Source organism: Erinaceus europaeus, chromosome 3 (assembly GCF_950295315.1).
Source record: "Erinaceus europaeus chromosome 3, mEriEur2.1, whole genome shotgun sequence".
Taxonomy (NCBI): Eukaryota; Metazoa; Chordata; class Mammalia; order Eulipotyphla; family Erinaceidae; genus Erinaceus; species Erinaceus europaeus.
In genome coordinates this window covers 4,684,924-4,701,556 of record NC_080164.1, presented here as the reverse complement: position 1 = coordinate 4,701,556, position 16,633 = coordinate 4,684,924, and the positions used below count along the sequence as shown (strand labels likewise).

General features: G+C 50.8%; 1 protein-coding gene across 1 annotated transcript in view; it reads right to left on the bottom strand.

The window, feature by feature from the left end:
- The window catches only part of DDX1 (DEAD-box helicase 1), a 34,545-nt gene extending 19,702 nt beyond the window's left edge, over positions 1–14,843 (bottom strand). The window contains exons 1-11 of the mRNA XM_060186580.1: positions 14,813–14,843; positions 8,054–8,105; positions 7,677–7,740; positions 6,060–6,089; positions 4,940–5,036; positions 4,741–4,788; positions 3,894–3,977; positions 3,486–3,569; positions 2,572–2,648; positions 1,946–2,018; positions 9–85 (exon numbers count right to left, since the gene is read on the bottom strand). Of these exons, the coding sequence (XP_060042563.1) occupies positions 9–85; positions 1,946–2,018; positions 2,572–2,648; positions 3,486–3,569; positions 3,894–3,977; positions 4,741–4,788; positions 4,940–5,036; positions 6,060–6,089; positions 7,677–7,740; positions 8,054–8,105; positions 14,813–14,828 (702 nt within the window). The 5' untranslated portion in view covers positions 14,829–14,843. The remainder of the gene's footprint in view (positions 1–8; positions 86–1,945; positions 2,019–2,571; positions 2,649–3,485; positions 3,570–3,893; positions 3,978–4,740; positions 4,789–4,939; positions 5,037–6,059; positions 6,090–7,676; positions 7,741–8,053; positions 8,106–14,812) is intronic.
- Positions 14,844–16,633: the final 1,790 nt, after the last annotated feature.

Below are 16,633 nucleotides of genomic sequence, written 5' to 3'. Positions count from 1 at the left end.
TTCGTTACCTTCAAGACGCAGGCCGGAAAGAGGGCTTGGTTCTTCAAATGCGCCGGTATTTCAAACGCCAGGCCGAGGTCTTTCCCTAAGGAACAAAGGGTCTTTCCCAATCTCACGCCTCCCAGGTGCCTGTCCCGCCAGCAGGCTCCCTTCCTCCAGCCTCACGGCAGCAGGGCAGACAGCCGGGGAGGAGCCGCACAGCCCCGCTCCCCAGGCATGAAGACGCGCCAGCCGGAGCCAAGGTGACTCCACAGGGTGTGCCTGGCCTTCAGGGTCCCTCCCTCTCTCTACACTTCCAATCCCCCGCCTCCGGGACGGCTTCCATGACCCGTTTCCTCTTGTGTGAAGCACCTGCTTGGCCTGGACTGCAGACTCGCAAGCTCTGGCTTCCTTCCACACCCACGTCCCATCCCAGCTGCTGAGCTCAAATCACAAGACCCCGGCTGCGACGTCTACTGCTCTCTCCTCTCACTCCCCAGTGGCCGGCTCTAAATACCATCTGCACGTTACTGGCCTGCAACGCTACATCTGGACTCCTGACCTCTCCTCTGAACTACTCCCCCATGTCATCACTTCAGTGTTTAGGAAGCATCCCTAACGCAGCACGCTCCCAACAGAACTGGTCAGTCAGCCACCTCCCCCTCAGCCTGTGAGTGGCACAGAAGCCAGAATGGTTCCGTTAAGCTAAAGACACAGGATAGGGGGCCTGGTGCAGGTGCACCTGGTTGAGCTCACACGTCACAGTGCACAAGGACCCGGGTTCAAGCCCCCAGTCCCACCTGCAGAGGGAAAGCTCTGTGAGTGGTGAAGCAGGGCTGCCGGTGTCTGTCTTTCTCCCTCGCCCCTTCCTCTAAATTTCTGGCTGTCTCTATCCAATGAAGATAATTTCCTTTCAAATATTTATTCGTTTATTCCCTTTTGTTGCCCTTGTTGTTGTTTTTACTGTTGTAGTTATTATTGTTGTTGTTTGAAGGTCATTTTTTAAAAATGAAAAAAAGACATGATGGGGGCCAGGCAGTGGTGCACCAGATTGAGCACACAAGTTTCCATGTGCAAAGACCCAGGTCTGAGCCCTGCTCCCCACCTGCAGGACTACAGCTAACTCTGTCTCATTCTCCTATCTCCCTCTCCCCTCTCAAATTCTCTCTGTCCTAACAAATAAAAAACAGAAAGAAAGGAAAAAATGGCCACCAGAGAGGTGGACTCATAGGGGTGGTACTGAGCCCCAGCGACAGCCCTGAGACAATAAAAAAAAAAATTCTCTTTAACTGAAAAGACACATGAACTTCAGTGGTGGGTGTGGAACTCGACGTCGTGATCTTACAATCTTGTAACAAGTTCTGAATAACAAATAAAAGTCATGCAATGCAGTCGTCTGCCAGAGCTCCGATGCCATGGGATCCCACGGCTCCCCGAGCCTGGCCCTACTGACCTTCCTGACGTCACGATTCTGCCACCACGCCCCCACCCCCAGGGTCCCTCGGCTCCTTGGCCCTCACTCACACACCCCACGCAAGCTTCCAGGACCTCCACACGGACTCTCCTCGCCACCTGCAGTACTCTGCCAGTATCTGCGTGGCCCACCGCCCACGGATTCTGGTTTCTTTCCAAATGTCACTCTGTCAGAAGCCTCCTCAGACCGCCCCTTATGAAACAGCACCCACACAGGCCGCCGTCACACTCCCTGCGCAGCCTGCCTGCCGCGCTCTGCAGTGGACATGCCCACCTGGCCCATCATGCACTCGCCCACCCGCCTCCCCACCCCACCTCAGAAAGCGAGAGCCACAAACTGGGCGATTTCCGCTATGGCCCCAGCACTGACGAGGTGGCCAGACACACAGCAAATCAGCGTTCAAAAGAGGGGAGATTAAAGATGGTAACGACTAAAAGCTCAGAGAAGTTGAGTCTGTCTGTACTGTAATGAGGAGATTACTAGGAGACGCACCGTTTTTGGAGAATTTCACGTGCCCTTTGTCTACATCTAGGTAGCAGCCAATGGTGTCGTGCATAGTGAATTCCTAGGAAACAGAGAGTCAGACACTGGTCACAAAAATCAAAACCTCGAAAGGTAAAAATTTACATAAAAATGACTTGTCAGCATTTCAAATGACCCCTGAAGGTGTGTGCTTAGAACAGTTATTTCAGCCGATCACGGAGGACCATCACAGCGTCAGATACACTTTGTGCAATCAGGATTAGTAGTCAGTGTCAGACACCTTACTCTAGAATTAGGCTCATGTAACTCAATTTGAGATTTAGCATGGTCAAAAAGAAAGGAGAATGAAATAACCTAATTCAAGAAATCTAAGCTAAAATCAAAATGGGGTGGAAAGAAGACAAAATATACTTATAGGGGCTAGAAGTGGCTGAAACGGGCAATTACGACCATCGCATATTTACCCAGCTTTCTAACACTTCCCCGAGATCTGCGGCTGAGCCTTCTGTGGGAAACCTCCAGGAAGTCTGCTTATCTGGGAGACGCATTCCTAGATCTCTAGTTATGTCATGGGTGATCCAGGAGGTAGACAAGGAGAGGAAGCCATGCAAAGATGAAAGCAGCAATGTACTTACCTCTCCGTAATTATCAAACTGCTTGTTATGGGATTTCTTTCCTGTTCCACCAAAGCCAAAGCCAAACTTGTCAGTACCTAGATTTTCAAAGGTATTTTAATGCATGGCGCCAAGAGAACACAGGAAATCACAAGTCCTGTTTGTAAACGCCTCGAACCCCATCGTAAGCCGAAGCATCTGTGCAGCGCCTCTGAGGTGTTCCGTGCACGAGCTGCCCTCTGATTTGACTCACATCCCCCTTTTATTGTATTTTGTATTTATTGATTCCCTTTTGTTGCCCTTGTTGTTTTACTGTTATAGTTATTACTGCTGTTGTTGTTGGATAGGACAGAGAGAAATGGAGAGAGGACGGGAAGACAGAGAGGGGGGAAAGACAGACACCTGCAGACCTGCTTCACCACCTGTGAAGCGACTCCCCTGCAGGTGGGGAGCCGGGGGCTCGAACCGGGATCCTTATGCCGGTCCTCGTGCTTTGTGCCACACGCGCTTAATCTGCTGTGCTACTGCCCGACTTCCCCTTTATTTTATTTTTATTTATTTTAAGGAGAGCGATAGAGAGAGAGAGACCTGAGCCCCGCTCAGCCCTGGCTGATGGTGGGGCCGGGGACTGGTCCCGAGAGCTCAGAGCCTCCAGCATCAAAGCCTTCCGCAGACCCACTGCGCGGTCTCCCCAGCCCTAGACTCACATTCTTCACCCCATTCCTCTTCACTGAATACTGTCAGATTTGTCTTTCGTAAGTTCCTTCAAGTCTCCTCTTTTTATCAATGCCAAGTACGGATAAATACTATTATTTCCATATCTTTAACATGCAAGGGTTGTCTGGTTACTTATTTTGATTCCCGTTACAATAAGCCGTCAGTAATCCGCACACGGGGATCAGCAGAGCCGACACTGTTACTGTGCAAACACTCACCCAGGTCCAAGGAAGCCTGCGTGGAAGACCACCCAACTCGGCACAGTCCTTGGTCGTGGCAGGAGACTTCGTAGTAATGTTTCCCTGCAAGGGGAAAACCCCTGTGAGACGAGGATACAGCACACGTGACAGGGTGGCAGAGGACCTGGTGGGAGGCTGAACTCTCGTGAGCAACACTGAGGAGTGTTCTGCATGTACAGACCACTGTATTTCCTGTGGGCTGTAAACCATTAATCCCCCAATAAAGAAATTAAAAGAAAAAAAAAAACGCGACACACTTATCAAGCGGCCACTTGTATACTGCCTGGGTTACAATTTCTATGCGCCACATAAAAACTGAAGGTCTTTTATCTTTTTGGGATCTCTGCCTGCAGAGTTTACAGGAGAGCAAACACGCCGCCCCAGTACCTTTCGCCAGTCCTTTCGTGGCTCTGCATCCGTGCCATTCCTTGGCTTCTCGGCTTTGACAGCAAAGCCCATCTGACCCAATGGCTAGATGTGAAAAAGCAACACAGAGAAGCACGTCAGTATCGACCACAGAGAGCATGCTTCCTGAAGCAGGCAGGCACCTTCGGTCTTCCTCAAGATTCCTTCACCTGCTAGAGAGCCCCAGAGGCTGACTCCCAGGATAGCACGTCGCTGATGTGGAAGGAAAGGCTGATGCCCCCCCCCCACCCCAGACAGGGAAGCAGAGAGAGCCCCCCACCCCAGATGGAGACAGGGAAGCAGAGAGAGCCCCCCCACCCCAGATGGAGACAGGGAAGCAGAGAGCCCCCCCACCCAGATGGAGACAGGGAAGCAGAGAGCCCCCCACCCCAGATGGAGACAGGGAAGCAGAGAGTCCCCCACCCCAGATGGAGACAGGGAAGCAGAGAGTCCCCACCCCAGATGGAGACAGGGAAGCAGAGACAAGGAAGTCTCAGCTCCCAAGTACTGAAGCTTCAGAACCTCCCCCAGGACAGGGCTTGAACCCGGGTCACGCAAATGGTGAAGCAGCACACTTCCCAACGAGCTGCTCTGCCAGCGGGGAGTGTTGCCCACAGCAACAGTCTCTTCAGCTCGGTCCCTCTTGGTTCCCGTCAGGTCTCACTGCCACATCTGCTCCTGCACTTACATTAAACTGGCCGACCGGAGCGACCACATTTCTTATTCTGTCGCACGCTCCCCCGGGTATCCTCCCCCGGGTATCCTCCCCCGTCACTCAGGACAAGCTTCTCAAGGGTCACCAGGAAGCCGGCCCACTGCGCCTACTTACCAAAAGCAGATCCTCTATCGTAAGGGTTCATCTGCCATCTGTTGAGCACTGGACAAATTCAAGTGGGAAGGTTAGCTCTGGACATAGGACGTTGAAAGCACTCTACACAAAGAAGGCACTTAAACTGCGTACTAAACTTTAATACCCCTAGAGGCACTACGGCTTTGTAAAGCGTTTTCAACGGGGGTGCAGATGTTACCTGAGGCGCCAGTTTTGATGGTCGCTTTGCCTTTTTTGCCTTCCTGTTGGTCTTTTAGTGTCTCGTAGACTATTTGAATAACTGGGATACTGAAAGCCTATCAAAGAAACAAGTTATGTTAGTACCCAGATACTGGTAATAAAATCATGTAATGTACTTTAATGAGGAATAATTCCACAAAATCCACATTGTTGCTCTCATTCATCCAAACCCAGACTACTAGAAAGAGCTTCTGTGTCAAAGAAATAAAAGAGGGGGTGGGCCAGGCAGTGGAGCGCCAGACCGAGCACACATGCTGCCAGGCACAAGGGCCTGGGGTACAAATCCCCCAGTCCTCAACTGCAGAGAGAATCTTTTACGAGTGGTGAGCCAAATGCTGCGGGTGTCTCTCTTCTCCTCTTTTTTAATTTTTTTTTTAATCTTTGTATTTATTTTATTATTAGAAACAGAGAGAAACTGAGAGGGGAGGGAGAGGTAAAGAGGGGAAGAGATAGAGACACCCGCAGCCCTGCTTTGCCACTTGTGAAGCTTTCCCCTTGCAGCTGGGGAGCGGGGGCTTGGACCCAGGGCCTCGCGCATATAATGTGTGCACTTAGACAGACAGGTGCGCCACCACCTGGCCCTCTCTTGTTTCTATCTATCCTATCAAATGAAGAAGAAAAGGAAAAACATGGTTGCTGGGAGTGCAGGTACACAGCCCCAGTGATAAACAGCCCTGGTGGCAGCAAAGAAACAGAAAACAAAAGAAAATAATTACATCAATCGAAGAGAAAACTGACAGTCCAAAACAACAAACTTGAGAACTCTAAGGACAGACAGACAGACCTAAACCAGGGAGGAAACACGGCGCCCAGCAGCCGGTGAGCGGCTCAGACCACCCCGAGCGCGAGCCCCCCCAGCCACTGTATCAGACTCCAGATGCCGCCGCTGCTTCTCCGAGGCCAGCTGCGAACCCCAGTCCTCAAGGTCTACTCTTGAGCATCCTACCGCAGAGTCGGCTGCGTGGCGAACGACCGACTCCCTACGTTTCGGAAGAGCTTGCTTTGTCCCGTGAAAAACGACTATGCCCGACAGCGCTGAAAATCAACTCTCAGGAAGTGGAGTGAACGGTCTTACTTACGCCAGTCTTTCCACTTCCTGTCTCTGCAGCCTGAACGGAAAGAGAAAGGTTGGTTTTAGTGGAGACTGTTAAATCAAATGAAAAGAAAAAACAAAAAAACCCGAACGACAGCGTGTAGGAAGCGTCCCCGTGTAACAAGCGGCCTCAGTGTCCACAGGCCGACAGACCACTGCCATCTCCGTCCCCCTTAGGGACCCGCTCGGCTGCAGACCCTCGGGTCTCAGCCCACTGGCACTGCGGCCAGGGCCGGGCACTCTGGTGCGGGCACCCGCCGCCGGCCTCTCCCGCCACCCTGCGGGTCAGGACCCCCAGGCGGGGCTTCTCGTCACACGGCCTGCACCTCCTGGTGCCCCTCTGCCTTCCCATCCGGCGCCATCGCGACCCCCGTGCGACACCGCCGGGCACTTAGACGGCAAACTGCAGCCGGCTCAGCTGATGCCGAGCGGCCGGTGGGCGGCCCAGCGAGTCACTCGCCCTGCTGACACAGCCGCCCACTGACCGGGCTTCAGGGCCGCGGGCTGGGCACTGCGTGAGGGCGACCGCCAGCCTGCCGACCCTCCACTCCCCCCACTCCCTCGGCGTCTGCTCTCCGGCGCTGCAGGCGAAGCCCGGGCGGTGGCAGGAGCTTCTGCCCACACCCCGTCCCTCAGAGCTATCTGCACTCAGCGTTCCCACCCAGTCAGTCTTTTTTCTTTTTAACTATTTTATTTAATATTTATTTTTCCCTTTTGTTGCCCTTGTTTTTTTCTTGTTATTGTAGTTATTGTTGTTACTGCTGTCGTCATTGTTGGACAGAACAGAGAGAGATGGAGAGAGGAAGGGAAGACAGGGGGAGAGAAAGACAGACACCTGCAGACATGCTTCACCGCCTGTGAAGCGACTCCCCTGCAGGTGGGGAGCCAGGGGCTCGAACCGGGATCCTCATGCCGGTCCTTGCGCCTGGCGCCACGTGTGCTTAACCCGCTGGCTACCGCCCGACTCCCCCAGTCAACCCTAGTGAGACCAAACAAAACCTTTTTCTTCTGGTGTCACCGGGGATCTGGCATGCACAGCCTCACTGCTCCAGGCCAGCTTTTCCATCCCGACAGACAGAGAGGAGGCGGCCCCTCAGCCCCCCGTCACCCAGCGAGGCCAGGGGCACCCCGTGCACTGCGCAGACGGCAAGGCGGGCACGTCCAGCCCCGGGACCCCAGGAGCTACTCGTGCGTCTCCGCTGCGGCCAAGGCCCCAGGGCACACGGCGCGGGAGACAAAGCCCCAGTCCTGTGCCCCGGCCGCCCCAGCTGGCACACACACCCGATGCCACCTCGCCCGCCAACCTCTCGGCCTCTGCTTCTGCTTGTGCGGTGCCCCCGGGGCACGGGCGCTCGTCCCCCGCCCCAGTCCAGAGCAGACACCCCCCAGACACGCTGCCCACGGGATGCCAGGTGCCACGTGGTCTCGCCGGCCTGGCCTCGGGATCGCTGTGCGTGGGACCGCTGTGTGTCCTGCCGCCACTGGCGGGAGCCTCTACGGGAACAAGTCGACCCAGTTCGGGCTACGCATCCTCGGCGCGTGTGACCGGTGCAGGGCCTGACCCCCCGCCCCCCGCCCCAGGACGGCACCCACGGAGACCCACCATGAGCACGTCGCCTCCTCCCAGGATCAGCGGGATGGACTCGGCCTGGATGTCGGTGGGGAGGCTGGAACAGACACAGCGTCCGTGGTTAGTCAGTGAGAACACAATGCCCATGCTAAGGGAGCCCCCGCTAAAACACGTGTCGAAGACTGGGTTTGACGAACACTGCCAATTTTTTTTTTTTTTGCCTAATTCAAACTACGTCGAGGTGTTAAAAGGAAGCTCTGGAGTGGTTTCAGGATTGAGTGGATCACAAGGAAAAGTGGAGCTCAGCTACCCACTCAATCTAAAAGCTGCCTCATGCAGCCAGATGCGTAAGCAACTGCTGGATGTGGGAAACACGGGGAGGGTGCGGCGGTGAGGCTTCACAGACTTACAGCCAATCCATCTCTTCCACGGCTTGCGCAATCTCGGGCATGACACCCATCTCTGGAAATAAGGAATAGCTGCAGTCAGAATCAACTGAAAGCACAACTCTTAAGGAAACTGAAATCATACTGCTCTAAAAACTACCATGCAGGGAGTCGGGCGGTAACCCGGTGGGTTAAGCACACGTGGCGGCATGAGGCAACAAACTGGGAAAAATGGCCTCCGGGAGCAGTGGATTTGCAGTGCAGGCACCAAGCCCCAGCAATAACCCTGGAGGCAAAAAAAAAAAAAAAAAAAAAAAGGAGTATTTGGAGAAAGACGAGTTCAAACCCAGACACCCAAAGGCTCGCTCTGCGATCTCTGGCAAGGGCTGACCCTGTTTTCTCCATGTCAGACAGCGCTGACAAACCTACCTTCTAAGGTGACAGAATGGCCACACACCACACTGACAAGATGTGTCAGGCACACGGATGGCACTCAGCACGTACACAGTAGCCACCAGTGTGTCTCTTTCCCCAAACTAGCAAATGATCTTCCGGAATCAGACAGAGGTTTCTAGAGTTCTAGAGTAGCAGTGTGGAGGTAGTCCTGTGTCCTGGCTACTGGAGGACCATGGCAATAAACATCCTCAATGATCTTAGAAAAAATAACCAGGAAGGGGTGGGGGCAGATAGCATAACGGCTATGCCAAGAGACTCTCAGCGCTCGGGTCTGAAGTCCCAGGTTCAATCCCCTACACCACATAAGCCGGGGCTGAGCCCTGCCCTGGTAAAAAATAATAATAATAATAATAAATAAATAAATAAAACCAGGAAGCAGAGAGTGACATTGATTGGTGGCCATAATATAAACTCTGCTTCACTGAAACGGTGAGATTTAAATCTATCAATCAGCCAGTGGTGAAAACACAGGCGACCGAACAGCCACTGGCGAGTGCTCTGCTCCTGTGTTTTGCTCTGGTCCTCCTGGGGCTTCACCACTACAGGTCGGTCACCTGTTTTCATCAGAGGGAAAGGAGCAGAGGGAGGGAGGGAGGGAGGGAGGGAGGGAGGGACCGAGCATCAAAACGGCCCCCAAGCTAACGCGTACGCCCACCACAGCGGCAGTCCAGGGGCTGGAAGCCGAGTTGTGGCAAGGCAAAGCAAGCACCTTGCCACGAAACAAGCTACCTATCCCCCCCCCCTTTTAAAAGATGAGCTGACTTTGATGAAAAGGGAAGGGAAGAAGAGAGAGACAGAGAGAGAGAGAGACGCCAGAGCACTGAGGGTGAAGCAGGGACCCTGGGCCTGCAAGTCCTATGCTCTAGCAAGGAGGCATTCCCGGGCTTCTCTGAGTTGTTCACATTCTTCAATAAAACAAGTCTGCTTCGGGAGTCCGGCCGTAGCGCAGCGGGTTAAGCGCAGGTGGTGCAAAGCACAAGGACCGGTGGCATCAGGATCCCGGTTTGAGCCCCCAGCTCCCCACTGTCTTTATCTCCCTGTCGTCCCCTCCTCTCTCCATTTCTCTCTGTCCTATCCAACAACGACAAACAAGGGCAAAAGGGAATAAATAACTATTTATAAAAAAAACAAACAACAACACAAGTCTGCTTCAAAGCCGGTTGCAAAGCTCAAGTTATCCCTCCTTAGATTCATTTTCCTCAGACGAATTGTACAGTTAGATTTTAGGCCTTCCCAAGAGATCATTTTTAGTCTAGATTTATTAAAAAGTCTAAAAACAAGAAAAGAGCTTTTCTTGCTGGTGTTACAAAATTAGGTATGCCTACTAAAAAATTAATAATTTTCAAATAATTTCAAGACCTAGAGGTAACCTGTTGGTATGCATGAGACCCCTTCTGTTTCATTTGGTTTAAATCCCCCCTGCTTAACACTATTCTATTTACATAACCACTTCATTCTATTTATATAACCGCTGTTAACAAGTACCTCCCTCCAGGGCATTGGTTCAATCCCCACTGTTTCATGATATGTTTTTGCTCCACCCCCCCTCCTTGTCACACCCTGATCCTCTCCTTGTCACACTCTGATTGTCACCAGTCACTTTTCTCTCCACCCTCTCTATGTCACACCCTGTTTCCACCCTACTTGGCAAGTATATATAAAGACAGCATTGTGAGTTTTAGAGTACTGTACCTTGAGTTTAGCTTAGCTCGGCTTAGATTGTGCTGCGTCCTGCATGAATAAAGAGATACTGCCTACAGCTCAACCATGAGTCCCTGGTCTTCTGTTACCCGCCCGTGAAGCCAGCCCGGAGAAAACAACATAACCCGTCGAAAACGACAGTAACCAATTCTGAAATTGTGTCATTTCTTGTCACTGTTTAGAAAGGGCATACAGGGGCCAGGTGGTGGTGCAGCTGGTACAATGTAAACACCCAGGTTCCAGCCCCCGCCCCACGCCCATCCCCACCTGCAGGGAGAGCTTTGCCACTGGTGAAACAGGGCTGCAGGTGTCTATCATCCCCTCCCCTCTTGATTTCTGGTTGTCTCTATTCAATAAACAAAGAAATTAAAAAAAAATTTTTTTTTGCCTCCAGAGCTATTGCTGGGGCTCAGTGCCTGCACCATGAATCCACTGTTCCTGGAGGCCATTTTCCCCCCCTTTTGTTGCCCTTGTTGCAGCCTTGTTGTGGTTATTATTGTTATTGTTGATGCCGTTCACTGTTTGGATAGAACTGAGAGAAATGGAGAGAGGAGGGGAAGATAAAGAGGAAAGACAGACACCTGCAGACCTGCTTCACCACCTGTGAAGCGACTCCCCTGAAGGTGGGGAGTCAGGGGCTCGAACCGGGATTCTTATGCTGGTCCTTGTGCTTTGCGCCACCTGAGCTTAATCCACTGAGCTACCCCCACACACACACTAAAGCTATATCTTTCCGTTAAGAAACTGCTTGAGGGAGTCGGGTGGTTAACCACCTGTGAAGCAACTCCCCTGCAGGTGGGGAGCCGGGGGCTCCAACCAGGATCCTTACGCCGGTCCTTGCGCTTTGTGCCACGTGCACTTAACCCACTGCACCACCGCCCAACCCCCTAAAAAATGTTTTTAAAGGGCATACAACTAATCTGCAAATTGAACACCACCAGCCACTGCAAAGTAGCTTTTTCTTTGCCTCAGGTGAGGAGAATCACACCAGCCATTAAGACACTAAAACGATATATGGCTAGTTGGTTCCTAACAACATTAGTGACATAGGAAGGAAAACAAACCATTTTCTTTTAAAATAAGACGATGTTCCTGGAGACCAGACGGTGGTGCACCTGGTTAAGTGCACACATCACAGTGCACAAGGACCCAGGTTCAAGCCCCTGGTCCCCACCTGCAGGGGGAAAGCTTCACGAGTGAAGCAGGGCTGCCTGTGTTTCTCTATCTTCCTCTCCCATCTTAAATCCTGTTTCTATCCAATAATAAATGAAAATATTCAACAACAACAAAAGACGCTTCTAACTCAAAATCTCCCACATGGAAATTCCACGGGTGGAAGATAGAAACTTCTCCAGGATCTAGAGTTGCAGCCAAGCAGAGAGGAGCCCCCGGGGTCCCACTAGAAGCTAACGTCCTCTCCTCCCACAAGGCCAGGTGTCTCTCCTGTGACACTCAACCACGGCCGGCTCTCAGCCGACTGCAGACCCCTCTCAGTCAGAGCTGCGCGTCCTCTCTGCTTTGAAGTTGTGTTTTCTCTGAGTTTAACAAAGTTGACAGTGAAGAGAGGAGATGAAAGACGAGTGTCGGCTCTTTGACTCTAGAATTGTCTTTGCAGCCTATCCCCGACTTCTCCAGTCTTTACTCCTGACGTGCCTGAAATCTCAGAGCTCTCAGTGCTGTGAAGGGGTGGATTGTGAACCACAACTGCTGTGTGCAGCTGGGCTCTAAACTCTTGTCTCAGGAGCGAGCGAGGGAAAAGAAAAAAGAAAGAAAAAAAAAAAAAAAATATATATATATATATATATATATATATATATATATATATATATATATATATCACTCTTCAGCAGAGCTTCCCTTTGATTACAAGACAGGCCTCAAACCATCAGAAATCCTCCCTCCTTCTGAAGAGCAGGGATCCCGGCGTTCTTACAGCAGGGAGCCCGAGAAAGGACAACAGGTGAAGTTCTGCACATGAAATCATCTTAGCAGATGCCGGAGCCATAAAGGGAAGGACGCCCGACCTCATGCATGCTTTGCTAGAAGAGGAAATGTCACCGTCGGGGAGACACAAAGCCGTGGCTGCCGGCAGGAGGGCAGGTGGCAGCTGCCTGGACGCAGGCACGTCAGGCCAGGCTGCTGCGGGCACTTGGCGTTTTCTGAAAGGGCTCAAACAATAAACTACATAAACAAAATACGATCAGCACAAGGGCGGGACGGTAAGCGACCTTTCCCCTACGTGGCCGTGAGGCGCTAGCAGAGGAGGAAAAAGAAAACTGGATGAGGGGCCCGGTGGTGGCGCACGTGGCTGAGTGCACCCATTACCGTGTGCCAGGACCCGGGTTCGAGCCCCTGGTCCCCACCTGCAGGGGGAAAGCTTCACCAGGGCCGTAGCAGGGCTGAGGGGGGTCTCTCTGTCTGTCTCCCCGCCTCTTGATTTCTGGCTGTCTCTATCCAATTAATAAAGATAATGATACATTAAAAATAATAAATAGGGAGCCGGGTGGTGGCGCAGCAGGTTAAGCGCAGGTGGCGCAAAGTGCAGGGGCCGGCATGAGGATCCCAAGCCCCCGGCTCCCCACCTGCAGGGGAGTCGCTTCACAGGTGGTGAAGCAGGTCTGCAGGTGTCTGTCTTTCTCTCCCCCTCTGTCTTCTCCTCCTCTCTCCATGTCTCTCTGTCCTATCCAACAACGACAGCAACAATAATAACTACAACAATAAAAAAAAACAAGGCAACAAAAGGGAAAATAAATAAATAAATATTAAAAATAAAAATAATAAAATACAGAACAAGGAGCAGGATGGCCATGCCCCTAACTGATCTCTCTCCCAAGTGTTTATTAGGCACTGACAGAGAAGAAAAAGAAAATAACATAACATAACATAACATAACATAACATAACATAACATAACATAACATAACATAACATAAGAACATGAAGCAGTGTAGTCCTGTCCCTAACTGATATTTCTCCCAAGTGTCTATTAGGTGCTGGCAGAGGAGGAAAAAATAAAATAAAAAAATAAAATAAAATAAAATAAAATAAATACAGAACAAGGGGCAGGATGGTCATGTTTCTAACTGGCCTCTCCCCCCCAAGTGTCTACTAGGTGCTGGCAGAGGAGGAAAAATCAAATAAATTAGAACAAAAGTAAATAAAATAAAATAAAGTGAGAACAAGGGTCAGGGTGGTCATGTCCCTAACTGATTTCTCTCCCAAGTGTCTATTAGATGCTGACAGAAGAGGAAAAAATAAAATAAAATAAAACAAAATAAAACAAAATAAAATAAAATAAAAACAAGGGGCAGGGTGGTCATGTCTCTAACTGGCCTCTCCCCCAAAATGCTGGCAGAGGAGGAAAAATCAAATCAAACAGAATAGAATAAATACAGAACAAGGGGCAGGGTGGTCATGTCCCTAACTGATTTCTCTCCCAACTGTCTATTAGATGCTGGCAGAAGAGGAAAAAAATAAAATAAGATAAAATAAAATAAGATAAAATAAAATAAAATAAAATAGAACAAGGGGCAGCGTGGTCATGTTTCTAACTGATTTCTCTCCCAAGTGTCTATTAGATGCTGGCAGAAGAGCAAAAAAATAAAATAAAATAAAATAGTAAAATAAAAATAAATAAATACAGAACAAGGGGCAGGATGGTCATGTCCCCAACTGGCCTCTCCCCCCATATGTCTATTAGATGCTGGCAGAAAAGGAAAAAATAAAATAAAATAAAATAAAATAAAATAAAAAAACAGAACAAGGGGCAGGATATATCCTGGTCATGTTTCTAACTGATTTCTCTCCCAAGTGTCTATTAGATGCTGGCAGTGGAGAAAAAAATAAAATAAAATAACATAAAATAAAATAAAAATAAGGGGCAGGATGGTCATATCCCCAGCTGATTTCTCTCCCAAGTGTCTATTAGATGCTGGCAGTGGAGAAGAGAAAAAAACAAAATAAAGTAAAATAAAATAAAATAAAATAAAATAAAAACGGGGCAGGATGGTCATGTCCAGCTGATTTCTCTCCCAGTGTCTATTAGATGCTGGCAGTGGAGAAAAAAACAAAATAAAATAAAATAAAAACAGGGGGCAGGATGGTCATATCCCCAGCTGATTTCTCTCCCAGTGTCTATTAGATGCTGGCAGTGGAGAAAAAAACAAAATAAAATAAAATAAAAACAGGGGGCAGGATGGTCATATCCCCAGCTGATTTCTCTCCCAGTGTCTATTAGATGCTGGCAGTGGAGAAAAAAATAAAATAAAATAACATAAAATAAAATAAAAACAGGGGGCAGGATGGTCATATCCCCAGCTGATGTCTCTCCCAGTGTCTATTAGATGCTGGCAGTGGAGAAGAGAAAAAATAACATAACACAAAATAACATCAAAGCAGGGGCGGCGGTCCTGCCCCGGCCTCCCCGGCACCGGGCGCGGCGGCGGCGGACGGAAAGCACAGCCGCACCGGCAGACCCCGCACGGGCACAGGCCCAGGTCGGGCGGCGCCGCACAGCCCGCAGCCGGGAGGTCGCCGGCCCCGCAGCACCCGCCCCGCTGCCCCCGCCCCGCAGCACCCGCCCCCGCCCCGCAGCACCCGCCCCGGCCCCGGCCCCGCGCGGACGCACCCGAGAAGGCCGCCATCTTCGCCCGCCGACACCGCCGCCCTCCGCGCCGACACGTTGAGCGCTGGCCACGCGCGCTTCCGGCTGGAGCCCCGAGCGGAAAGGTCCGGGCGGGAACGCGGCCGGGCGCGACAGAAAGGTTCCGGGCGGAGGGCGAGAGCCGCCGGGCAGGGCTGGGGGCACAGCGTGGCAGGGGCCGCGGGAAGGGGGCTCTGGCGGGGACGGGTGGTGCAGTGGGTAGAGCACTGGACGCTTAAGCTTGGGGGCTGACTTCAATCCCCGACAACACATGTACCACACTGATGGCGCTCTCCCTCTCCCCCCTCCCCTTCTCCCCTTCTCCCTCTCTCCCTCCCCCTCCCTCCACCCCTCCCCCTCCCCTCTCTCCCTTCTCCCCCTCCCCCTCCCTTCCTCTCCCCCTCTCCCTTCTCCCCCTCCCCGTCTCCCCCTCCCCTCTCTTCCCCTCTCCTTCCCCCTCTCCCTCCCCTCCCTCTCCCCCTCCCCTCCCTCCCCCTCCCCCTCTCCTCTCCCTCTCCCTCTCTCCCTCCTCCCCTCTCTCTCCCTCCTCTCCTCTCTCTCTCTCTTTCCCTCTCCCTTTCCTCTTAGTAAATAAAGAAAAGAAAATACAGGCTATCTTGTCTGAGATCCCAAGTGCAAACTCCAGTACTACCATCAGCCAGAGCTGAGTAGGACTCTGGTCTTTCTTTGTATCGTGTGTGTGTGTGTGTGTGTGTGTGTGTGTGTGTGTGTGTGTGTGTGTGTGTGGTCATATTAATTATATTTTCTCTCTCTCTCTCTCTTTTTTTTTTTTTTTTTACCAAAGCCCTGCACAGCTCTGGTTTATTGTGGTGTGAGGGACTGAACCTGCGACCTTGAAGCCTCAGTGATGAGAGTCTCTTTTTGTATAACCATTATACTATCTACACCTGCCCAGAATTAAATATCTTTTTTAAATTTATTTATTTTCCCTTTTGTTGCCCTTGTTATTTTGTTGTGGTGGTGGTTATTATTATTGTTGTTGTTACTGATGTCGTCGTTGTTAGATAGGACAGAGAGAAATGGAGTGAGGAGGGGAAGACAGAGAGGGGGCGAGAAAGACACCTACAGACCTGCTTCACCGCTTGTGAAGCGACTCCCCTGCAAGTGGGGAGCGGGGACTCGAACGGGGATCCTTATGCTGGTCCTTGTGCTTTAAACCACGTGCACTTAACCCGCTGCTCTACCAACTCCCTAAATAACTTTGTAAAAAAAAAAAAATCCACCTGGACCCCGCTTGGTGGGTCTTTGTTGGCTGGAGCTTTGGTTCAGTATATAGTAAGCTCAGGTCATCAGAAGCGTTTTTTTTTTTCTTCAACCTATCTGAAATTAAAATAATAGTATTGTCTACCAAGGGCCAGTAGAATCATGTATGCTTTCAGCCTCCAATGCCAGAAATAAAGACAATAAAAACTGTATATTTTCCAGTCTTGTGAGTACTCTATATTTGTGGTTAATAAACTAGTATGAAATATTTCAAAAGAAGCCGTGTGGGACCAGGTGGTGATTCGCCCAGCTGAGTGCACCTGTTACCATGCACAAGGACCCCACCCTCCTCCTTCCACAAGTAATGAAGCAGGGCTGCAGGTGTCTCTCTGCCTCCCTGCCTGTCTCTCCTTTCCCTCTTAATTTCTCTCTGTCTCTATTCTAAATAAATAAAATATTAAAACAAGCAAAAACCAAAAGGAGACAGGTGCTAAACATCTTGAATATGGGATTAACCTAATTGCATTTTTAGCAAAATTGCTCTTTTAATTTAAAAACATTAATTTATGTAATTTAGCCTGA